At 40.9% G+C, this 26,106-nt stretch overlaps 2 protein-coding genes across 6 annotated transcripts in view; one reads left to right on the forward strand and one right to left on the reverse strand.

The window, feature by feature from the left end:
• LOC116722538 (phosphodiesterase 1A, calmodulin-dependent) overlaps nt 1–5,939 on the forward strand; it is a 46,971-nt gene extending 41,032 nt beyond the window's left edge. For both annotated transcript variants that reach the window (XM_032566694.1, XM_032566693.1), the window contains 2 exons: nt 2,452–2,622; nt 2,709–5,939. In XM_032566694.1, coding sequence (XP_032422585.1) covers nt 2,452–2,622; nt 2,709–2,755 — 218 coding nt within the window. In that variant the 3' untranslated portion in view covers nt 2,756–5,939. The remainder of the gene's footprint in view (nt 1–2,451; nt 2,623–2,708) is intronic.
• Nucleotides 812–26,106, reverse strand: LOC116722537 (NACHT, LRR and PYD domains-containing protein 3-like). Of its 4 annotated transcripts, none has more exons than XR_004339777.1 (9): nt 26,009–26,106; nt 23,471–23,756; nt 20,418–22,218; nt 19,644–19,820; nt 18,940–19,116; nt 17,744–17,920; nt 17,199–17,375; nt 15,863–16,541; nt 812–822 (listed from the first exon to the last, which is right to left on the reverse strand). XR_004339777.1 is itself a non-coding variant. In XM_032566692.1 (9 exons), exons 2-9 carry the CDS (start codon nt 23,748–23,750, stop codon nt 15,534–15,536), a joined length of 2,949 nt encoding a protein of 982 aa, XP_032422583.1. In that variant the 5' UTR covers nt 23,751–23,756; nt 26,009–26,106; the 3' UTR covers nt 13,593–15,533. The 4 variants fall into 4 exon arrangements, 2 of the variants coding, with proteins under 2 accessions (XP_032422583.1, XP_032422581.1); XR_004339776.1 differs by lacking the exon at nt 812–822 and adding an exon at nt 13,593–15,540 and having other exon boundaries at nt 15,647–16,541; XM_032566692.1 differs by lacking the exon at nt 812–822 and adding an exon at nt 13,593–15,540 and having other exon boundaries at nt 16,389–16,541.

Raw genomic sequence — 26,106 nt, forward strand, 5'->3', positions numbered from 1 at the left:
GCCTCTTAAAGAAAACTAAAAGTCCAGTTTGAGCTTATTCACGAGCGGTGAATTGGAAACTGCAGATATTTTGAGGAAGGAGCTCCAATCAGAAAATACCAATACTGAACTATTTGCTCTACATGGAAAGTGTTATGTTTTGCTGGCAGGCCAAAGAAGGCTACGTTTGTGTGTATCCCTCCAACATGGTTGTGACTGCATCATGCTGTGGGGATGCTTTGTTTCCAGCAAGGAATGGTCAGAGTTGATGGGAAGTTGGATGGAGCTAAATACTGGACATACCTGGTTAAAAAAAACTAAACAAAAACTGTTTATGAAGCAGAAGACGTGAGACTGGAATGGTGTTCCACCTGCCAGCAACACAATGACCCGAAACACATTCATGTGTTTAAAAGGTCCAGTCAAAGTCCAGACCTCAATCCAATTGAGAATCTGTGGCAAGATTTGAGAATCAGTCATCTCATGTATTCTTCATCCGATCTATTCAGACAATCAGTACATGTGCTCAGCTGGTAGGGACATGCCCCGAAAAACCTGCCTGTGTATCTGCAACAAAAGGCGTTGACAACGTGCTAACAACACTCTGGTGAAAAATGTTTGAAATCATAAAAAAACATTGTGCTGGTCCGTCTCACAGAAGCCTCCATTGAAGTTTGTGGTTGCAACGTGACGTGGGAAATATTTTAAGTTGGTGTCATAAGCTTTACCATGCTTCAGATATCACTGCTGACCAGTGTTGTATAAAGTACTGAAATCTCAGAGTCAAGTAAAAGTATAAGTACCTCTCCAAAATATGACTTTGGTAAAAGTCCAAGTCACTGACTGAAATGTTACTTGAGTTAAAGTCTTAAAGTATCTGAAACTTCTTGTACTTAAGTATGGAAATTACTGTAAAAATGGATGTACTCAAGTAATGTAATGAAAAGTACAAGTAAAAAGTAAAACAAAGCAAATGCAGTTTGAATGACATTTTTTATATTTTGGTAAACTTGTCAAATACACTTAAAATAATGTACCCAACCAAGTGCAGGCAAAATTAAACCTGCTAATAGATATACCTGCAGGCATCATTTAGTTAAGAAAATTAGGTGCTTTACCTATAGCACAAGGTTAACTTAACCTGCTTTACAACTGAACCAGCTTCTTAGTATACCCTCCAGGACATAAAATACAAAGTTTTTGTAAGCCTTAAGTTTTCCCTTCAAGTAAGGTCAGTGCTGAAAATGAGAAAAATAAATAGTACAGAAAATGCGGCCAACATGAAGAAAAAGAGCTGTTACGATTACTCTACTTCACAAATCAGTGAATCAGTCAATGCTACAGTCAGTAGGTGGTGCACACAACTGGTCATTATGCAAAAGAAAAAAAGAATTGGGAGGGAAATGCAGCTTATTGGCATCTGTAAACCTGGTTTTGAACTTGCATGCCTTTCCTATATTCGTTAAATTTAGTCTAAATTGCTATCGCTATGGCTTCTGTCCCCCCTTGAACAGAGGAGTCTAGGTAGCCTGCTACAGTCAACATTAGGCCTCAGCTAAATACACCACGTGTGGAACTGAAACAATGCCAAACAAAGTTCATTTATGGTCAACGTTTCACAATACAGTAGTGTCTAGTGACCAAGCTATAGTTACTGAAACAGGAGGATTATAACCATTTCATAAGAAGTTACCTCGATGTGTTTCTTCAAGTTGGACGGGGAGTTTTTGTAAGATAGAATTTCCACATCTTCGGGCAGGAATAACATACACTGCATGCGGTACGATGAATCTTTAACACCCACGAAAGAGTATATTGTGTTTAAATAAGGCCATGGGCTCTCATCACCAGCTGGTGGTTCCCCTGGAGCCGTGTCCGACGTAGTTGCAGTCGTTGTGGTCTCCGTCTCCTCCTCCATGTGGCTGCTGCTGATTGCGAGACTTGCTTTGTGTTTAATGGGAGAAGCGAAACAGGTGTATCCTATTGGAGGTGATGAACAAGCCCAGGCAAGCAGGCTACCGACTTTGTTCGGTAGCCTGCTTGCTACTTGCTAATCAGTAGGTGGGATCAAAACACTTGCGTTTCTCTCTCTCGCTTTTTTGTAACGAGTAACTAAACCACACATTGAAAATGTATCGGAGTAAAAGTACGCAATTAAGTTCGGAAATATAGTGAAGTAAAAGTGAAAGTCATCAAAAATTTTCATACTCGAGGAAAGTATGAAGTACTCCAAAATATACTTAAGTAAAGTAGTGAAGTATTTTTACTTCGTTACTATACAACACTGCTGCTGACCGATGGGCTCCATTTCCTTCATTAGCACTGCTGCCTTGTGCGAGTGAAGATGCAAGCAGTTTCTGCTCCGGTCATCTTTTCATGGGAGCCCAGGGTTATTCTGAACCTGCAGAGTTCTGATGTTTAGCTTTCAAAATGCTTCTTGTCGACCTAAGCTGAAACCCGATTGTGTCTCAGAGCTGGCCAAGAAGGAGAAAGAGGAGACCGAGGCGAAAGACGAAGGTGAAGACATCGGCTCAGACGTCCCGTCCCAGGCCTCGCCCGGCCACGGCGTCACAGATCCGTCGCAGAACTCAGACGATTGTGCTCCAGCTGAAAAGTGTGATGCGGATCACCTGACCTGGAACGGTATGAAGACGAACATGACACAAAAAAGCTTTTTTAACTCCAGATGTGGATGAAAACTCACACACTACCACGTTAACTTTCTGCAGGGGCAGAGGAGGAAGAGGAGGACGACAAAGTGCCTGAAAATGCCTGATGACCCAAAACTACAAGTCCTCTATTAATCTGACTTTGGCAGATCACCATGGCAACAGGCAGCTCGGTTGCAGTAACCACTAGGGTTTAGACTCTTCTGTGTAAAGAAGCTGACTCAGTGGCCCCTCGGTGGCCCCCAGAGGGCCTCCAGATTATCTGTTTACAAGTGAATGTGGATAAATCATACTTTGGAGTGACACCCTCCCCCCACACCCCATCAGATCATGGCTTCTTAGCAGCTTCCTGGTTCATTTTCTGTCAGGCTCAGAGGTAAATCGTCTGGAACAACCAAAGAGTGTGTGATGGTTGGCGAATCCCCGTTCACGATTACCGTCGTTTATCAGGACGAGTGAAACACGAAGCTGTTAAGAAGCAGCCGTGGCGGTGACTTCAGCAGGTGTGTAGTTTTGTTTAGACGCCTTCAGTAATCCGTGGTGTCGCTGCTGCTCTGCTCTCTGCTCCAACTTCACATGCTCAGGTATGTCGTAATCACCTAACACACCTCCATGTCTGTGACGGACGTTCTTGCTGTTGAGATCCTCGTCGAATCAAAGTATTGAAGTGGATGTAAGTATGCTGACGCAAACAAGCTTTTAAATTCCTTACATTACTTTTGTTTACTCTTCAGGCCACTTTACCTGAGTTCATTTTCAATATTGTGCAGGAACGTTGGTCCTCTAATTCAATTAAAAAATAAATATCGTAATTCATATCTTCCAAGTACCTTCAAAGAGTCGTTGAGAATGGTGATACTTTGGACAGGAGGGATCAAACCCAATCAAATCAAGTCTTACAGCCAATCAGAAGAGGCCTCCGCCTGAAGGCTGTGGCTGTATGACAGGCTCATGACAGTGATGCTATGCTAACAATTCAACTTCCAGGCAGCAGAGATGATATTTCACAATAACATTAGTAGTGCTTTTCACCATCGCTTGTTGAAAAGCACCACTAATCCACCTCCTTTGCTTTTGCCGCTCGTCTTTAAAGGTCTTTATGGCAGTATGGTCCGACACGGTCAAGTCTGAGGTTTGATAGTTGCTTATTGTGATCGATAGACTTAGTTTTAACTTCCGCACTCGTTCTTTGTTCCTGCTCTGCATCAATGAAACCTACTTTTCAACTCCTCTGGGATTTGGTGTGAAATCTGAAACTCAATGTAAATGTAAAAAAACATATTGCATCCAATAATCTCCATCTGATGAAAATTACAAAAGATTAACAAAATGTTATTAATATTACAAGCCATACACATGTGTATTGGAGATGTTTTTGTCATATTGACGAGACAAAGCTTCTAGGAGAATGTCCATTGGACAGATGAGACAAAATTTGAGCTTTTTCACAGGACAAATCGGCCGTATGTCCAGACACACAAAAATGAAGCAGACCTAGAAAAGATCACAGTCTCTGCTGTCAAACATAGAGGAGGCTGGGTTATGTTCTTGGGCTGCTTTGCTTTGCTTCCTCTGAAATCTGTGCAGAATAAAATGAAATCTTAAGGGAGCATTCTGGAGAGATATACACTGCCTAGTGTCTTCCAACAAAATAGTGACACAAAACTCAGCTAAAAACTCAAAACGATGGCTAAGAGCAAAACATCGGACTGTTCTGAATTGTCCTTCTACATTCAATAGGACATCTAGGAGCTGAAATATGCCATCTGGAGAAGACTCCCTTCAAAACTCAGACAGTTTGCCCTGGAGTGGGGCAAAGTCCCTGTTGACAGGTGCAGAAGCCTCACTGACACAGTGATTGATTGCAGTTCTTACCTTAAAACAACAAAATATCAAGTTACAGGTACCATCATTTTTGTCCAGGCATGTTGCACTAGTTGGCTTTTTAAAATGATTCTGCTGAAACACGATTTTCAGTGGTTCATTTTCCAGGAATTTTATTTATCATTGCTTTTGTCCGTTTCAAGTTATCTCAGTGACCTTTGTGTTCATTCGTGCCCTTTAAAAGTCCAGTTGATCTTAAGCTCAGCAGTCAGCATCAGTTTTTGTTTTATGTTTCATGTCCTAAGATGTTGTTTAATTTCTTCACACTGCTTTCACTTGACGCTTGCCTTCCCAAAATTCATTCTCTACTTTATCATCCAGAGTACATGGGGTTACTTTGTCCTCTCTTCTCATATCCATGGTTTCCTTCTGTGTTGCTTTTATTTAAATCGTCTCTCATTCAGATGTTCTTCATATTTTTATTCATGGACTTTCTGCATCTGTCTTCGTTTCAGTCAAATAAAAACCTCTGTCATCGAATGCTGGTCTGTCTGATTGTGAGCCTCAATTTGAGTCCTTCGTCCACTGATCCATGACAACACGCCTTAAACCAAGAGGAGGAACGGAAGAGCTGGACAATTTAGGCGACGCTTCAGACAAGCATTTATTTTAATAGCCCAAAAAAAAATGTGGCCGTTTGACACCATCTTGAATTCAATAGAATCCGTCACCCCTCCGTTCTTACCTTACGTCTCTCCGGTTAGAGATCCAGCAGTTGTCACAGCACCATTAGTTCTTCCTGGGATGACACGGAGCGCTTTGTGTTGCCAAAGCAACGCTTGACTCTGGCAACACAGGCTGCTCTGTGTCCAGGTGGGGAGCAGAGCAGCAACAGTGAGGTGGTCCGGATTTTACTACGTGTGTCTTCTTCACGAGACGTTTTATACAGCACGGAATGTCTTCTTGTTCTTTAGGACAATGTGTCCATAGCATAATATTAGGATCTGTACCATCCTTGTATAAAGAGTAGAGATGAGCCCTCCACATGCAGACAGATCAATAACGGTGACTCAGTGGCGGCCCCAGTCATCTGACAACAACCAGACTACTGCAGCTCATCGTCCGGCCAGTTTCTCTTCTCTGTGTTACCGTTGCAACTGCTGACTGTGAAAAAACGACGGGACCGCCGCAGTGTTACCACGGCGATGAGGTCATTGTTGGTTTCCACATGAATGGCCAAAGAGCCAGCGCTAAGCCAAGATGACCAACAGTGAAGACTCTGTAGACGCTCAGATCACTGTGCTTGTTCATGCGATGTTCGCTGTGGTCGTTGTGTATCCTTGGCTCTTTGTGTTACAGAGTGTGTATGTTGGAAATGGGAGGCCGAGAGAGAGAGAGAGAGAGAGAGTGGGTGTGTGTGTGTGTCTGCTGTACAGTAATTTATTGTATTAAACATCCTAAACTCTGCTTCTTTTTCTCTGCTCTTTTTTTTCTAATCTTACTTACATTTGATGGTTGCAGTAAAACATTTTTTTGAACTTCTGCCATCTTTGAGATTGTATCATATGGATTTCACAAAAAACAAAAACAAAACTGGAACCAAATATATTCCCAAAGATGAGACATGACCTTTCTTCCTTAATTACTGTAAACACTTAAATACTCTGGATGTGATTCTGCCTGCGCTGTGGAGCAACTTCTAGTTATAGTGCATCAGAAATACCAGGACAGGAAAAATGGAAGTGACTCACGTTTGGATTTTTGATGAAAACATTCCAACATTCACAGTGTTGATGAGAAGCTGTGAGGTGAAGATTTGACCCCCCCGCTGTCCCTGAACATGATTAAATATACGAGATTTGTTTGACACCATCTTGAATTCAATAGAATCCATCACCCCTGCTCACAGATTCAACACAACCAGAACCTCCAAACAACAAGATCTGAAAATCTCTGCTCCAGAAAGTGTTTCCAGTGCAACTAAAGGAGATGTCAGAGTGCAATAAACTTTATCTTTATCTTTTTGGGGCCTGCCATGCAAAGCAATGGCAGGAACCTATTACTCTACACCCAACAAGGCGTCTCTTTATTGGGGCCTGCCATGCAAAGCAATGGCAGGAACCTATTGCTATTCTCCCAATTCTTTATTTTTCATCCGTAACCGTTAATGCGGCTCATACCGCTGGGTGCACACCTACAAATGAGGTATCAAAACGTGCAGAAAATTCACGCCATTGGAGCTATTACTTTTGGTGGGATTCGGGGTTAACATGGCGACATAATTCGCAAAAAACTATGAAAAAAACCCCATTATAAGTCAATGGGAAAAATCCTAGAAATACTCTATTTTTGAGGATTCTCTGTGTCGTCACGAATTCACGTAGAAATGCCATTCAAATTTCATTTTGTAGATACGTCTGTGATCTCTTCGAAAGTGAAGACGGCTCGTCGATACCAATTACGGTTTGTCCACAATTTGTCTCTAAGCAACCCAAAGTTTCTCATTTTTCCTAAAATTAGAGTGTGAATCTTCCTGAGTGCCCCTCTGCTAGAGTGAGAAATGAAGACAATTTTTCACCCCAAAATAATTTTGAAATCGCCATCACGCCCACAAATATCGCACGATTGGTATCAAAATCGGTCCTGACATTGATACGCATGTCTGCTCCGGTAAAATGTTTTCGAAATTTATCTAGATCGTACGGTTTTCTGTCACGGTGCTTCAGAGCAAAGTCATGCGACAGGATTTTCTAGGCTGTCTGAGGCTCTGTCACTAACAGTTCACACCTTGGTGAGAAACTTATTTAACATAGCAACGGAACTCAAGAGGCTATTGGCTGCTGATTAGGACTACAAATACGCATCACTGTAGTTCTATCTATAGTGGAATACTCAGTTGAAACAGAGCAGGACTGAACTGGCCTTTAGAACTACTTTCTGCTATGGGCTGTATATAACTGATTTAACTCAGTAACTGTTACACATGGGATTAGTTTGGAACTTTAAAATTAAGCATACTGAAAATTTCAAAATAAAAGCCTTGAATATTTTTAAATCAGGTAATTGCTCTGTTGAGCATTATAATTGATTTAACCCAATGACTGTTATACATGGGATTAGTTTGGACCTTTGAAATGAAGCATAATAATAATTTCAAAATAAAAGCCTTGACAATTTTTACATGAGATTATTGCTCTTTTCAGCATTATATAACTGATTTTATCCAATGACTGTTATACATGGATTTAGTTTGGCCCTTTGAAATGAAGTTTTACAAAAATTTCAAAATAAAAGCCTTGACAAAAATTTTAAATCATACTGAATGGTGCACGGCCACCTTACTTAACATTCTTGTGATTCTCCACATGCTACTGATTACATTGCAGCGTTCTTTAGCATTGATGCTAATTTCTAGCATGACAACACCGGGCCCAAACCGACGGGCATGCTTTGGCAGGCCCCGGCTAAATTTCTTCAGAAATTTTCTAGTTTGAACAATACTCCTGTAGAAGATTCATAACTTATAACTTATAACTCTGAAACAGGAACAGGTCTGAAAAAACAGCCTGTGTGCTACACTCAAGAGAGAGATTCATTTGATGCATCAAAGAGTGATGTCATCACTGCTGATATCATTGTTACCAGTAGAACTGAACATTCTACTGATGCATTAACATCAAATACGTTTTGAGCGTCAGGCGAGTCTGGTTTATATTCAAAGTCTATGTGAAGCGTTGGATGCGCTAGATGTGTCAAACGCTCCAAACGGTTCAAATTGCGCCGCTGTAGAGGCTTGAAGCGCACTGCAACGGCCCTCGACGCGCCTCCACATAGACTTTGAATGCAAACCAGCTGCGCCTGACGCTCAAAACGCATTTGGTGTGAACGCACCATTATATGTCCAGTGTCACATTAGGTCAGTGCTTCTCAATTCCAGTCCTTAAACCCCCTGCTCTGCATGTTTTAGGTGTGTTTCTGTTTCAGAACAGCTGTTCCAGAACAGCATGACCTCTTCTGCAGTCATCAAGTACTGCAGTAGCCTGTTAATCACCCACAGATTCAATCCAGGTGTGTGGCAGAAGGGGAACACCTGAAACATGCAGGGCAGGGGGGCCTGAGGACCAGAATTGAGAAACACTGCATTAGTTCCATCATATTAGGACCAGGCTTTGGTCCTAATATGATGGACTCATTGCTTTGGGTCAGGGGTAACATTTAGAGGTAAGATGCTAATTAAGTTTTAGATAGGGTTAGGGTTAGGAATAGACTAATATTGTTTGGGGTTAGGGAAAATGTGTGGATTAGGCAAAATCGCAGCTACTAAAATGAAGGAAATCAATGCAAAGTTCTAATGTGGGTCGAAATAGTTTTGACAAACCTGTACAGCATTTTGTTTTCTAAATCATTATAAACAATGATGATATAACATTAGGGTGTTTTTCTGCCAGTTGTGTAGCTGCAGTACACTAGTAGTCTAATGTGTTGAATGTGCTGAGACACATTCAACACATTAGAAACCAATCAGAACCAAAGGTTTGCCTTTTTGGTTCTGATTGGATGTTTCTGGATAGTAGCAGAGCTAGATGCATTTTCGCAGATTCTCTGTTTCATATTCTGCTGTCAGACACTTTTAACAAATATTCATCCATCCATCATCTAACACACTTATCCTTGCACACACACATTCACACCGTAGGACAATTTAGAGAGATCAATTAATCAAGCAATTAATGCCGAGTGTTAGCAAAACCTAGGTTTGGATAGTGACCTAGGTTAGTGCCACCTGGGGGTGGGTCGGCGTAAAGGCCGAGCCGGGCATAGATTGGCCTTCACGCCAACGCCAACATGAAGCCCCTTCATGCAACCAGTGGAGGTTGGTCGCATGGACGTCTGTCTTTCCTCGGACCTCCATGTTTGTGTGGAGGTTTGGCTTTGCGTGGACTCCTCTGATTGCAACCTGGTTGTGGGTCGGTGCAAAGGCCGAGCCACACTATGCATGGAGACCCCTGGTTGATTGGAGGTCTGTCTTTCGTTAGACCTCCCTGATAGATTGGAGGTCTGTCTTTCCTCGTACCTCCCTGGTTGATGGGAGGTCTGTCTTTCCTCGTACCTCCCTGGTTGATGGGAGGTCTGTCTTTCGTTAGACCTCCCTGATAGATTGGAGGTCTGTCTTTCCTCGTACCTCCCTGGTTGATGGGAGGTCTGTCTTTCCTCGTACCTCCCTGGTTGATGGGAGGTCTGTCTTTCGTTAGACCTCCCTGATAGATTGGCGGTCTGTCTTTCCTCGTACCTCCCTGGTTGATGGGAGGTCTGTCTTTCGTTAGACCTCCCTGATAGATTGGAGGTCTGTCTTTCCTCGTACCTCCCTGGTTGATTGGAGGTCTGTATTTCGTTAGACCTCCCATATAGATTGGACGTCTGTCTTTCCTCGTACCTCCCTGGTTGATGGGAGGTCTGTCTTTCCTCGTACCTCCCTGGTTGATGGGAGGTCTGTCTTTCGTTAGACCTCCCTGATAGATTGGAGGTCTGTCTTTCCTCATACCTCCCTGATAGATTGGAGGTCTGTCTTTCCTCGTACCTCACTGATTGATTGGAGGTCTGTCTTTCCTTGAACTCCTCTGGTCGTAGGGAGCCTTCTATTTGCAGGGGGACCTCTGGTTGGGTGGAGACTCTAGGACGGTTGTTTTCCAGAGCAAGTTTTAACTTCACCTTCAGGTCTGCAACCTGACCCTGCAGAGATTTCACCGTTTCCTCCTGGGCTTTGAATTTGGAAGCTTGTTCTGTGTGACTTTTGAGCTGCTCCTCATATTTAAGTCTCACTCTGTATTCTTCAACCATGACTTCTATCAGACCTTTGTTGCGGGAGGCATATTTTTCAGCCTCCCTCTTGAAGTATTCCAGCTGTTGAAGGATGCTCTTGTCCACTGTAACTTTGGAAGAGCAAGAAACATTTGACACATCTTTAATCTCTGGCACGTTTCTTCCACGTTCACGTTGGACTCGCAGGTGATGTTCTTTTACTACCATATTTTGCAGTTTTTGAATCTCCTCCTGATGTGATTTGACTTCAGCCTGATATGCAATCCTTCGGTCTCTTTCCTCATGGAGATCAAAAATCTTACTCTGCAACTCTTTTTTAAGATCGTCTACCAGGTTTGTGAGATCGATGACGTGTTGGCTTGTTTCTCCCACAACTTCCACTGAGGGGGTGATCTCGAAGCCAGCAGAGGGAGTTGTTTCCTGCTTGACTTCCAATGATGTTGGACTCTCAAAGTTGCCAGAAGGACCTGATTCCCCCTGAATCTCTGCTGATTCATCTTCCGGCTTAACGGGGCTGTCGCTGTCATCTTCAAAAGAAATGACTTCGTCGAAGTCGACTTGGATGTTGAGGTCCATCATGTCGACCCATGAAAGCTCAGCTGGAAAAGCTTCATGTTCACAAACAATCTGTTGTTGCTTCATGTCGATGTTCTGGTAAATTCTTGCTTCTCTGAAAGGCGTGTAATATCTGGAATCGATATCCCGCTTGTTTCAATTAATTTCGAACGTGCTCTGAAGAGTGATCTGTCGCGATAGAACTGTGGAACAGGTCTGAGAAAACTCTGTCTGTGAGCTACATTCAAGAGAGAGACTCCTTTGTGGTATCATAGAGTGACGTCATAACCGCTGATGTCATTGATACCATTGGAATTGAACATTCTATCAACCTTATTCCTGGGAGGCTTACTGGGGAAACGATTAAGGGTGTTACTTCCGTCGCCCACCAGAAGTAGAAGTATTTCATTGTAATTTGGAGGGTTTTTGGCTAATCTATATTCATGATAGAAGTTACATCTCTGTTTTCAGTTATTGTACAATATTTAGTAAACTTGTTTATGGACACCGTCTGCTATCAGAGAGCTATTCAGTACAGAGGATTGTAATTATGAGCTTAATCACGGGGAGCAACAGTGACACCGCGTTAAGTTTTGTAACGGAATTTCAAAATAAAAGCCTAAATATTCCTCTCAGGGTAGTGCTAACTAATTTTAGGAAAAATGAGAAACTTTGGGTCGCTTAGAGACAAATTGTGGACAAACCGTAACTGGTATCGACGAGCCGTCTTCACTTTCGAAGAGATCACAGACGTATCTACAAAATGAAATTTGAATGGCATTTCTAGGTGAATTTGTGACGACACAGAAAATCCTCAAAAATAGGGTATTTCTAGGATTTTTCCCATTGACTTATAATGGGGTTTTTTTCGTAGTTTTTTGCGAATTATGTCGCCACGTTAAGCCCAAATCCCACCAAAAGTAATAGCTCCAATGGCGTGAATTTTCTGCACGTTTTGATACCTCATTTGTAGGTGTGCACCCAGCGGTATGAGCCGCATTAACGGTTACGGAAGAAAAATAAAGAACTAGAAAATTTCTGAAGAAATTTAAACGGGGCCTGCCAAAGTGTGCCTGTCGGTTGGCACACTTTGTGGGCGTTCTGATGCTACAAATTAGCATCAATGCTAAAGTAAGCTACAATGTACTCAATAGCATGTGGAGATTGACAAACATGTTGAGTAACATGGACTTATGCCATTCAGTATGTTGAAATTAGTGTACAAGTTAAAATGAGCCAAACTGCTAACATTAGCCAAAATGCTGTCAGTAGCATGTGGAGCATCACTCCATTCAGTGTACTAAGCATGGCTAATAAATAAGAAAAATAGCTAAAAGCTTCTTTTAGGGAAAAGGCTAATGCTAATGGGGGCAGTGAAATGCAAAGGTTTGTGCTAATGTTAATTTACTGTCTTGCGCAGCAGGGCAGTGCAATAACCTGAGAGAAAAAAGATAGTAAAGGCTAATATTAGAGTGAGAGCCCATCTCGGCTTGAGTGAGAAATGAACAGGTTTTTTGAGCCCAAAATAATTTTGAAATCGCCATCACGCCCACAAATATCGCACGATTAGTATCAAAATCGGTTCTGACATTGATACGCCTGTCTGCTCCGGTAAAATGTTTTCGAAATTTATCTAGACCGTACGGTTTTCTGTCACGGTGCTTCAGAGCAAAGTCATGCGACAGGATTTTCTGAGGCTCTCAGGCTCTTTCACTAACACTTCACACCTTGGTGTGAAACTTATTTAACATAGCAACGGATCTCAAGAGGCTATTGGCTGGTGGTTAGGACTACAAATACGCATCACTGTAGTTCTAACTATAGTGGACCGCTCAGTTGAAACAGAGCAGGACTGAACTGGCCTTTAGAAGTAATTGCTGCTATGGGCTGTATATAACTGATTTAACTCAGTAACTGTTACACATGGGATTAGTTTGGCCCTTTAAAATGAAGCATACTGAAAATTTCAAAATAAAAGCCTTGAATATTTTTACATCATGTAATTGCTCTTTTTGGCTTTATTTGACTTTTTCATCCAAAGCACTGTTACACATGGTATTAGTTTGGCCCTTTGAAATGAAGCATACTGAAAATTTCAAAATAAAAGCCTTGAATATTTTTACATCATGTAATTGCTCTTTTTGGCTTTATTTGACTTTTTCATCCAAAGCATTGTTACACATGGTATTAGTTTGTCCCTTTGAAATGAAGCATACTGAAAATTTCAAAATAAAAGCCTTGAATATTTTTACATCAGCTACTTGTGTTTTGAGCATTATATAACTATTTTAACCCAAGGACTATTACGCATGGGATTAGTTTGGCCCTTTGAAATGAAGTTTAACAAAACTTCCAAAATAAAAGCCTTGACAACATTTTAAATCATACTGAATGGTGCACGTCCGCCTTACTTAACGTTCTTGTGGTTCTCCGCATGCTACTGATTACGTTGCGGCGTTCTTTAGCGTCGATGCCAATTTGTAGCGTGACAACGCCGGGCCCAAACCCGACGGGCGCGCCTTGGCAGGCCCCGGCTAAATTTCTTCCGAAATTTTCTAGTTTTAGATGTTACCTTCATAAAGAAGAAAATAAAAAAGGTTTGATGTAAAGTAATCAAAAAAGCTGCATCTCTCTAATTTATTTTCTGATCATTGCAGCAGCAAATAAAATGACCAAACATCTATAGAAAATATTTTTAAAAAACATCCAAAAACTGCATGAGAATGAGGAAAACTGCAGCCTGGAAACCATTGAATCGAGTTTTATTTCACATGTTTCAGTTGCGGGCTGAAAATCAATCGGAGAGAAACTTTCCAGTCGAATCAAGTTCAGATCAAAACTCATGAAGCCACTAAGTGGAGCTGATTTTGAATTGAATCTTCATTGATCCAAAGAAACACAATGTCAGCAGTCATGGCGAGATGAAGCTTCGTGAAGCACTGAGGCGTTTCATCCAACTGTTGGACTCATGAGCCGACGCTCATTCGCTCCACCGCAACATCAAGTGAACAATACATGCAAAACAGGCAACAACGTGATGCGTGAAGCCTTACATGAATAAAGAAGTAAATCATATTTGTGATACTAATACCTAAACTATGATTATAGACTTAATCTGTTTATATAAAACAATGGAGGAAAGGATTGTAACTCCCAAGCTTGTTGCAAACTTTGGGAGCTTATTTATTTATTTATTTATTTATAACTTTAAAACAAAAACCTTTACTGTGCTCAGGCTCACAGGGCGCAGATGAAGCGCTCTGTCAGTAGTCAAAAACACATTACAGCTCATTTGTCCACGACACCTTCACATTTGAAATCATCAGAAATAAGAAGGAAATTAGAATACAGGATCCTCAGTGTTGTTGTTTTTTTTTTTTGACAAGTAATGATTTATTATTACTATGTGTGAACCTTAGGAGAGGGTCCGAGGACTGGAATATTTTAGTAATTGAGTACTCTAGCGATTATTGTTATTAACAGAATACTGTGGAAAAATCCCTCTCTCTCAAAACATGGAGTTACGGGTGGAGAAAGGTGCCAGTCAATTTTTAAAAATGCTTATTGGTCCCACAGAAAACGATAAAAACCCAGAAATCTGACGTCATGCTGCTAGCACTTAGCAACAACTCATAGGCAGAAGTGAGAGCGCTGCCCGACACAAATAACGACCCGGCCGGAACACGGGGCGCTACATAATAAAACATACTTTAACAAAGCTTCGAGGCAGATACATTTTACCTCGAGGAATTTTTCTAATCGAGGAACTCGAGTCATTCAAGGAATTACTTCAGCCCCAGGGGTGCATGGCAAAAAAGGCGCTCAAATTAATTGCAAACGCACACACAATAAAAATCCTAAAATAAGAAAATGTGACGGGTGAAAAAGCAGCATTTTGCCTTTTTTTCTTTTTTTTTATGCACAAGCAAACTGGTGAAGCAATTCTTGAGTAGGTCGCATGGTACGCCCCGAATACGACGCTTCAAACTTCACCGCCAGCTCCTGCAACACAAGTCTCGATACACGCTCCGAAGCTTCGGCACAGAAAACACATCACTAAATATCAGACACTGAATGACAATGTTAAGGTAGAAAAATGTCCATAGAAGGGTAGGGGGAAAAAAAAGAACATGTGGAATATCAGCTGTGACTCAGTGGTTTAGATAAATACGACCAGCTGGGTGAGACTGCAGGACATATCTGCTGAGCTTATCTACCTGACCCAATACAACAACAAGCAGAAAGTTTCCCCAACTGCATATTGTTCAGAACAATGTACATTTATAATAAGATGCATCAATGAAGTATCTATTTAAGACACCCACCACTTAGATAAAACCATGGATTATGGTGTCAGCAATAAAGCAAGCAACAACTATGGCACTAACACACTATGTTTATCTTGTTTGATAACTAAGGCATATAACTAAGTAAATATATAACTAAGATCTGAATGTTAGAACATGGCCTTTTCCCAGTTTTTCAGTCCTAAAACGTATGGAGAGGGAATCAGCCGACCCACGTCTTCTTATATTTTTGAAACTTTAACAACGGACATGAGAAAATAAACAGGATCAAAAAAAAATCTTTCATCTCAAAGTTCATCATTGTGAATCTCTTTTCAACCCCATCTTCAAGCAGGTCGTCAGGAGAGTCATCAGGACACAACGATGCTTCTCTCTCTCACTACGCCCTGCAGAGAGAAGAGAGGAGCGACAGAGGAGATCAGTGACTGCCAGCCTCGGCTGACAGTCACTGATGCAGCACATCCAATGGAAAGAGCAGGAGGGACATCTGACCTCCAGCTCTCATCCTATCATGCTGGAGTGAACACGATGAACTCCAGGCTCACACACACACACACACACTTAGTATCCTCGGAAGGCTCCATTCAAGTAAACAGAGGAAATAAACCGCTGAGGTTCACGTAGCCTTCGTTGCTTCACAAACACTTTGGTGACGGATTTCCTGCTGCTCCATTCAAAACACACAAACTATCTGCTGCTGGCGAACACCTCATCAGCCGACTAATAAACATGGAGGCTGTCCCTGAACACATCTGGATGAAACTAAGGACAGAAGGACAAATGTCCTGCTGTGACGAGTGGACTTCAGCAGAAAGACCACCTGGTGACTAAATGTAATGACTGTGAAATAAGAGCCAGTGATTTCCCGGCTGCAGTTAGACTGATCTCAGAGCAGTGACAAAGATGAAGCTGATCAGTTTTTTTCCTTTTCTTTTGAACTCAGAGAACAAACAGTCTTAGATCAGATCTAAGATGCTGCCACAGGTTGAACAATTAAGAGCACTGTCTCAAGACGTACTGAAAAACTGGCAGCTGGAATCAAGCTTGAATCTCTGGAAACAGGAACACAACAAGATTCTATCTCGTTGCCCGTGTGTCCAATCAGGAAGCTTGTTGCCATTCTCCTGAAGCTCCAGCTTTACTGGAAACACTAGAGGTTTGCTTTGATGCTTTGAACTGGGTTTAGTTCAGTACTGCTTACCGTAGCCGGACTCACTCACAACCATCTACTGACCTTACGGTCTTTACGAGATCCTTCAGCTGCTGAACATCTGACCTCTTCAGTTTGTTCGAAAGCAAGTCCAGTCGTTTCAGATGGGAGGGGTTGGACTTCAGAGCCGAGGCCAGAGAAGCGCAACTGATCTCTGACAGCTTGCAGTTCACCAAACTGAATAAACAACACAAGACGAAAGCGGAAGCCAACCAGATGAAGGTTAAGACAATCCAACAGAACCAGTTAAAGATCGCTACTTAATATTAATGACATCACGCTGCTGCTTTCACAAAGACCTGCTTACGTCAAGTCTTAAATGTTGCCTCAATACAAACTCAGCTCCTGCAGCCAAATTATTCAATTTTCCCAGAAAATAAACAAATTTGGAGGAATTTCGGAGGAAATGTGAACAAATGTAGATTAATGCAGATAAATCTTAATTTTTTTGCACAGCCACAAAATCATGGAGTCATGGAGAACATTTCACATAAAACTGTGTTAAAGTGTTAAAGAATAAATCAGTGATTATATGTTTGTTCCTGTTACATTTCAGAACCTGAAATTCTTTTTTCTAAACTGGGTTGAATGACCTCTGACCTGCTTCACACAAGAGTTTTTTTTTTATACACACTGAGCGTCTGAACGCTGTCCTGTTGTGACCTTAGATGAGGAGTCAAACTCAGTAACACAGAGGGACTGAGTTGAACATTAGCTCCAACTCCACGAAGAAATTCAGGATAAATATTTATCAGAGCAGAAGATATGACCTTTCTTTTTCAAATTAACTATACCGAAAAATTCACCAAAATATGAACGGAAATAAGCTTGTACCTGAGTTTTTGTATTTTGCAGTCAGGACTCTGTAGGAAACCACAGAGCTCTTGGACTCCAGCATCTTTGAGATGTTTGTTGTAGTTTAGGTTCAGTTCTGTCAGATGGGTCGGGTTGGACTTCAGAGCTGAGGCCAGAGAAGCACAGCTGATCTCTGACAAACTGCAGCTGCTCAATCTGAGTAAAGAATAAAACATGTGAGCTGAAATCAACAGGATGCAGGTTAAATATGAACAAAGAAATATCCGATAGTTGTTGTTTTTTTTAATCCAATCTGACCTTTGACCTTCTCTCTGCAGACGTGGTTAATGCCTGTGAAATTAGTGCTCTGATTGGTTGAATATGGTGTTGGGAAGATGAACTGCTTGTGCTTCATTAAAAACAAAGAAACTTTAACTGGGTCAAGCCAGAGAAGAAGAAACAAACTTTTCCATGGAGGCCCTCAGTATGGATCACAAAAATATCTTCCATATGCCTATAGCTTTGTGGCAGAGCAAGTTTCAGATCAGAAATATCAGCGCTAAACTCAAAATATGGCTTCTGACCTCAATATCTGTATTTTGCAGAAAGGAGTCTGAAGAAAACCACAAAGCTCCTTCACTCCGGCATCTTTCAGGCCATAGTTGAGGCTCAGGTTCAGTTCTGTCAGATGGGAGGGGTTGGACTTCAGAGCTGAGACCAGAGAAGCACAACTGACCTCTGTCAAGTCGCAGTCTTGCAATCTGAAAATAGGTTAAAACATGTGAGCTGAAGTCAGTAAATTGCAGGTTAAAACTGAAATATAAACATATTAATAAAAATGTAGAAATGAAATAAATTCACTGATTGTAGAAATCACAGAAACATGATGAACTGATGTCAGAGGAGAATGGGCTGACTGGTGTCAGAGTGGGTTGTGTGTAAGACAACAATATCTGGACTAAGTTTCTATAGCAACCTGCTGGTCAGCTCTGTCCTGTCTTCAACTCTTCCCCTGCTGGTCAGTTTTCACGTGATTTTAATCAGTCCCAGGCCATCCCACAGGACTGGTGCGTAATGATATTGCGGATCTGAGATTATGGCTTTGTTCCACCAGTAAAACGGTTCTGCATTGTGTGGGTCCATTAAACATCAGACGTCCTAGAACCCAATTTGGGAACTGGTTAGATGATAACACTGGGTCTGCCAGACCGATCATAGGTGTCAGTTCAAATATTAAAGGATTGCTGGCGTCATTACTAAAAACTGTTAAGGACGTCAAAAGAAAACATGTCTCCGATGTGATGGGTCAAATGATCTTTGGGTTTTATTTGTTCTTAATGCCACACACAGACTGGACTGAACCCTGGCCTGCTGCAGCTGAAACTTTTTGAAGCATTTTATTGAGAGAGTCACCTCCACCGAGTTCCAGATAAGTCTTGGTGCCCTGCTTTGTCATCTTTGACAGCTTTGAACGTGTGACTATCATCTCTGCAGGAGGTAGTCAGACATTTAAAGCCAATAGGTTCTCCACCTGATGCAGCTCCTCCTGAATTATTCACAGAAGTCTTCCTCAATGTTACATCAGAGGTCTCCAGCACATCACTAACTAGCAACCAATAGCTTCCAGAGCCTTTTCCAGTAACTCGCCAAGGGGATGCTAACAAAAATGGTCAAGAAAACAACATTTGTCCATTGGTGAAAGTAGACAAAGATAAAGTTAAGTGGCAACACAAATTTGACATCAGAAACATCATCTCCAAACTAAAACATGGTTTCTGACCTCAGTTTTTGTATTTTGCAGAGGGGCGTATGTAGGAAACCACAGAGCTCCTTCACTCCAGAATCTTTCAGGTCTTGGTTGCCACTCAGGTTCAGTTCTGTCAGATGGGAGGGGTTGGACTTCAGCGCTGAGAACAGAGAAGACCAGCTGGTCTCTGACAAACAACAGCTCTCCAACCTGAACAAAGAAAACATGTTAGTTGAGCCAACAGGATGGAGGCTAAAACTGAATTATGAACAAAAAAACAAAAAAAATTTAGAAATTAAATAAATTCACTGCATGTAAAAATTATAGGTGCTCTGTCTTAGCTTCATCCCTGTTTTCCATGGATTGGATGAAAACTTTAACCTTTCCATATGTCCCTCCTAACACTAATGTACCTAAGCATTAGTCTTTAAATCCAACATATTGCACACATTACACACAGGTTACTTGATGACATTAAGTGTTGGAAGACATTGATTTATTTTCCTCATTTTTGTTCAGCAGTCAAAAGCATTTTAAAGTGAGAAAAATTGAAAAATAATGTTCAGTCTGAAAGTCAGAAATAAGGAAAAGAATTCATTTATGAGGTAAGGCATTTTAGAAATAATATTCTGACAAGAGTTTGTTTTACAAGAAAATACATCAGATTAAAATTATTATTTACAATGAGTATTAAAATATCAGTGACTGATTTTATTGGATAAATAGAGAACACAAACCTCAAACTCTTCACTATGCTGACTGAAGTCTCCAGGATCTCACACAGATGCTTCATTCCAGAGTCTTTCAGTTTGCAGAACTGACTTATTTCCAGTTCAGTCAAATGGCAGGGTTTGGACTGCAGAGCTGAGGCCACAACTTCACATTCAGTCTCTGAGAGCCAACAGCCACCAAGTCTGTGATTAGAGAAGAAATAGTAAATTGTAATTACAATCACACAATCTGTTATAAACACAGAATAAAATATGATAATATGCATCTGTAGTGGTCTGTCCATTGCCTCAAAGAAACAAAGGGTTGGGTGTTAGAAGAAATAGTTGCTTAAGTCATAATGGTCCAAGTTTCCATAAAACCTAAGCAGAGATTTTATAATAACAGCTAAAGATCCTAAAAGGTGAATCATGTGGTAACAGCCCAATGAGTGAAGAGGTGTTAGAAGTTTAAAACGTGTCTCCGGATGATTGGGTCTTTCATATAAAAAAAGAGATTTTTCTAGAGTTCTCTGCACTTTCTATTAATTTCAATATAAGAACTGATAAAAGTGGGATATTTTTTAAAATGATAAAAAAAATCTCTAAATACCAAACGCTGGAACAGTGCTGTCCTGGATGAGCAGAACATTTAGATATTTGAATAGTTGAAATAGTCCAAAGGGTGAAGGAAGATGTTAAAGGCCAAAACCCATCTAGAAGCAATCTCTTGAAGAATGAAGAAAAAACAGGAGGACAGCTAGGCCAAATCAGCATTCAGACCATGAAGACATCTGGACTTACACAGCTTTCCTGCAATTTGTCACAGCTGGAACCAGTCTCTGTCGTCCACCTGCTGTTGTGTTGTACTTCTCTGGGTCCAACTCATCGAGAACCTCCTCTGACATCTGCAGCATGTAGGCAAGAGCTGAGCATTGGACCTCTGAGAGTTTCTTCCCTGACTCCAGGAGCTGTTGAATCTCCTTACAAAATGAGAGGTCATTCATCTCCATCAAACAGTAAAAGATGTTGATGCTTCTATCAGGAGAGATATCATCAGTGTTCATCTTCTTCAGATTGCCGGTGATTCTGTGGATTGTTTCTGGACTGTTCTCTGTCTGACCCATCAGGCCTCTTAAGAGTCTTTGGTTGGACTCCACAGAGAGGCCATGAAGGAAGCGAACAAACAGGTCCAGGTGGCCATTTTCACTGCTGAGGGATTTCTCCATGACTTTCTTCAGGAACTCATCCAGTGAGTAGCCATGGTCTGTTTTCTTGGACAGGTTCATGAAAAACGTGAAGAAGTAGTACAAAGATGAGTGGTCATCTTCTTCCAAGAACATCATCATTGCCTCTGTATTCCTTGTGGTGAAACTGTGGAGCATGTAGACTGCAGCCAGAAACTCCTGGAGGCTCAGATGAACAAAGGAGTAGACAGAGGTTTCGCCTATCCCCGTCTCCTCTTTAAAGATCTCAGTGAACACTCCTGAGAAAGAAACATCTTTGATCTCTACGCCACAGTCTTGGAGGTCTGATTTATAGAAGATGAGGTTTCCATTTAGCAGCTGGTCCAAAGCCAGTTTTCCCAGAGACTGAACCATCTTACTGATGTCTGGATCTTGTTCTGCTCCTCCATCATACTTTTTCTTCTTGATTTTGATCTGAACTACCAAGAACTTGATGTACATCTCAGTAAGGGTCATGGGTAGCTCTCCTCCCTCTTTGTTCTTCAACTCATCCTCCAGTACATCAGCAGTGATCCAGCAGAAGACTGGGATGTGGCACATAATGTGAAGACTTCGGGATGCTGTTATGTGTGATATGATCCTGTTGGCCTTCTCCTCATCATCTCTGAATTTCTTCCTGAAGTACTCCTCCTTCTGTGAGTCGGTGAACCCCTTGACCTCTATGACCATGTCAATAAACTCAGGAGGGATCTGATTGGCTGCTGCAGGTCGTGTGGTTATCCAGAGGAGAGCAGAGGGAAGCAGTTTTCCCCTAATGAGGTTTATCAGCAGAACATCCACTGAGGTGGGCTCTGTAGCATCAGTCAGGATCTCTTTGTTGTAGAAGTCCAGAGGAAGTCGACTCTCATCCAGACCATCAAAGATAAACAGAACCTGGAACTGCTCAAAGCAACAGACGTCTCTGGATTTAATAAAGAATTTATGAATTAGTTCCACCAAGCTGAACCTTTTCTCTTTCATTGTGTTCAGTTCTCTGAAAGTGAATGGAAATATGAACTGGATGTTCTGGCTGGTTTGGTCTGCAGCCCAGTCCAGAGTGAACTTCTGTGTTAAGACTGTTTTCCCAATGCCGGCTACTCCCTTTGTCATCACTGTTTTAATTGGTTCGTTTGTTTCAGGTTGGGGTTTAAAGATGTCTTTTAGTTGTATTGTTTTGCCTGGTTTGCTGGTTGCTGTTTCAATCTGTCTGACTTCATGTTCATTATTAACCTGTCCAATTCCTCCATCCAAGATGTAGAGCTCTGTGTAGATATCATTTAGAAAGGTTTTTTTTCCGGCTTCTGCAATGCCTTCACGGAGACATTGCAATGTCTTCTTCAGATATTCTTTGTGGTCATGTTGACACCGATCAGCAAAATCTGAACAATGAAGCAAAGATACAAGAGGAAACACTTCAGCAAATTAAGACTCACATAAATGTATTGTTTTTATGTCAAGTTATTTAATCGAGGGGGTCATCGCAACTACAGACCATGAGGAGAATTTAATTCAGACAAAACCTGAGACTGAAAATGGCAGACATGAAAAAGAAAAACATAAAGAGAGAAAATTGTACAACTTTACCTATTAATAAATGGACTCCCATACATGAATTGTGCTGAGCATTCCAACCCATTTTACACAAGAGGTCGCCTTGTTCCTTTCATGCCCATCTGCAGAAAAGACTTTTCATAGATTTTGACCCACAACTAGGTGTGTCAGACCATAGAGCTCTACATGTTCTTATTCTAACTAAAGTCTGTCACCATTTCCCCAAATTATGTTTGCTTAATGGGCAGGACAAACCTGGCAGAAAGACTAAGATGAAAGCCCAAAGAAAGGGGAATAATGGTGAATGTGGAATGGAAGTTCTTTGGGGTAAAATGAATTCCCAGAATCAGATAAGTAAAATCATTCATCCAAAAGATTGTTTTTTTTCAAGCAGACATGACGTTATGTCTGCAGAAGGTTGTTGTCTAAAGATTCAACCCACAGATTTCATCCCCGCCTTGCCAGTGAAGTGAATACAATATTTCTTTTATCTATGGAACACGCCTTTATACACTTGCTAATCAATGCTTTATTTGAGGATAGTGTGAGCATTTTAACATGTGCTGTGAGATAAACTAATAAGAGCCCTTGTACGACCAACCCCTAACATCATTAAATTCACAAAGAAGCGAGTCTGTGGTCTGCCTCACATCAACAAACACAGTTTTCCAACTCAACCGGTCTGAGCACAGGTAGCATTGTTCTGCTCTGCCTTTATGTTGACTCAGACTTTTAGGATATAAGCTATTGACTAATGAGTTCATCAAAAGTTGACTGATCTAACTGATCAACTAACACTTAATTGATAAGCAGCCATTTTCTTAAAACCCTGAGTTTTCTCGTGCATCAAGATCAACAGCTTCACTAGGCTGATTACCAGTGAATAAATCATGCCCAGATTATGTCTTCTGATGATTCTGGGCATCATGTGGTCTAACGATCCTGAACCAGTCTTTGCTGAGGGTGAAAGGTTTCTTGTCTAATGCACCTCTGGTCCAAGCATTTGAAATCCAGAATCCCAAAACTCCTTCTGAGTTTTGGGGCTCAGAAGGATATGAAGTTCTCCTGTCTGTTACTGACCTTCAACTGGAGCTTCAGGACTTGGTTCACTGAGCTTCTTCACCAGGTCATTTCTTTTGATCTTCTCCATAACAATCCTTGTAACTGTTACAGCTCCAGCAACCTGGTATTTCTGCACCATTAGGTCCACGACGTCGAGCCTCTCCGCCCTCTCCAGCTTGGAGGTTTTGATGGGATCTATGCCATTCCAGATCTCTCTCTTTAGGTGCCATTTGAAGTTATCAAATTCATGATCAGCTATATCATCCAGGATGCCAGCAAGTTTTTCCTCCTCACACATCTCGACCTACAACATAAATCAGAAGAAAATCTCTTGGTTTTTCTTCTAATCAGAAGAAGAAGGAGCTGTACACTCCTTCGAAAGTGTACAGCTTTCACACTGAAGTTTGCTGCAGGGAGACATTCTGAAACTTGCACAAAAAATTTACAAACTATGAAATTGTGTGTAGACATCACCATAGACATGTCAGAGCACATGAATTTACAGTCCATTGAAGTCTGAGCAGCTGCTCTTGCATTCCTAGCTGCTTGATGTCTGTCCATAACTACCAGAGGTGTTGTGCAAGTCTCAAGTCTTTATCCTCAAGTCTCGAGTCAAGTCTCAAGTAAAGACAGTCAAGTCAAGTCTCAGGTCAAGACAGGCAAAAGTTGAGTCAAGTCCCAAGTCTAAAACTTGGATTTTCAAGTCCTTTCGAGTCTTTTTTTAACAATGTTGCAATTATATGTTAAATGTAAATAATAAGCTGTTTCATGTCATCAACATAGTCCGGAGAGCACTTGCTAATAATACGAAATTAGCTAAAGTCAGCTATCTCATAGCAAAAGAAAAGTACCACCTACCATTCTTTTTTTCTCACACTCTGTGTTGGCTACGCTACAGGCAGACTCGTTGCCATAGAAACTGACAACAGGTTTCAGCACCGAAATGTCGAACAAAGTTGGAAATTGTTGCATCTCTATCTGAGATCCTCTTCTGGCAGGTTTTGTATGTTTTTTTTTTTGGATACTTCATCATTGATGTACCCAAATGAAATTACTTACGGGAGCATATCTGCTTTGAACGTTTTTTTCATCTCTCGTTTTTTCCTCCAGGTTTTTCTTTTGTGTTGGTGTTCTTGGTGGAAAGTCAAATTCAAGTCTCTGATTTTTTTCTCTAAGTCAAGTCTAAAGTCTTACTATTAATGACTGGAATCTGACTTGAGTATAAGTCATGTGACTCAAGTCCCCCCCTTTGGTAATTACATCTACATGAAGTCGTTCAAACCTTAATACACAGGTGGGACAAATCTATAACTGGGAAATAAAATTCCTCCTTAAACTGCTGGAGAATCACAGATGGACAGGAATTTACATTATGAGAAGCTGAGACATGCTAAAGTCTGAAATATTTCTTGGTTCATCATCAGTAGAACAACAAAACCTTCATAAAGAACTAAAACAAACTGTCTCTGTCTCTGAAGTCGTCTTATTGAAGTCATCAATAAGAGAATTGATGTGAGCACCAAATGTTTCTTTCCTCTATACCTACTGTACAGAGATGATAGTTGATTTGCAACAACAAGTGAAGCATCTAATCTGAGCAATGTAAAAACTATTTGTATAATTTACGGTAAAATAAATTATATTTAATAAATTATATTTATTTTATATATATTTATTTTTATTTCTAGCTGTGGTTGCCAGAATTTTACAGAATTTTACCGTTTTTATACGGTAAAATTCTGGCAACCACAGCTGCTGGTATTTTACTGTAAATTAGAGACGTTTTTTTTCACAGTATAGCTCTCTCGTTACACTGAGTAGTCGGACATATTGAGATTCCTTCCTGCTAATTATCATTTTCAGAACAATTGACTAAGGCAGACATTACTAATTTACAGTCCGGAAAATAATCTCTGTTCTGAAAAAAGGTTCAGCAAACTCTTTCTAGAAACTCTAAGTTAAATTACTCTCAAAATGAGTTTCTGGCTCCAGAAATATTTTTTCTCACTGATAAACAAGGTCCATGTTTGACTGCAACTTTACGAGCTTTTAAAAACTGTGCAGCCCAGGCTGAAATGAAGGTTGCTGAATATTTTGATCGCAAATCACAACACCATACCTCAGTTTCCTTTCACTTCCCAATTATGCAATACTTTGACTCACAAAAATAAAACTGGGAGGTGACAAAATATGATTGATGTTCAAATGGTGAGTACTTTAACATAGCATGACTTGAAAATCAGAGTTTCAACTATAAAACCTAGTTTTTGCCAAGGCTGAGTGTTTAGAAAAAATCCTGTCATGTTATGCAAGTATAAGTATTTAATAGGTTTTTTTTTAAAAAGCCAGTGAAGCCAAATAAATAATCTGTTTCTCATTATCTTATCATGCCTGACTCACGTGAAGCCCCTCCCCTCCTCACAGCGAATGCATAATTTCAGTTTGACTAAACTACAAAAATTGAGTTTTAAAATGTTCACTGCGGTCCAAAAAGTTCAGTGAAGACACCCTCTCAAGACAGGAGGTAAACAAGAAGAATGTGCAGTAAACACTCACCCTGGTCTAGATTTTTGGTTCTCCTTCTGTTCTGCTCACAAATGGAGTCTGAGCCAAATAAACCGGTTTCTACTTATCTTATTATACCTGACCCACCA

The sequence above is a fragment of the Xiphophorus hellerii genome, chromosome 7, assembly GCF_003331165.1.
Source record: "Xiphophorus hellerii strain 12219 chromosome 7, Xiphophorus_hellerii-4.1, whole genome shotgun sequence".
In the NCBI taxonomy this organism is placed as follows: domain Eukaryota; kingdom Metazoa; phylum Chordata; class Actinopteri; order Cyprinodontiformes; family Poeciliidae; genus Xiphophorus; species Xiphophorus hellerii.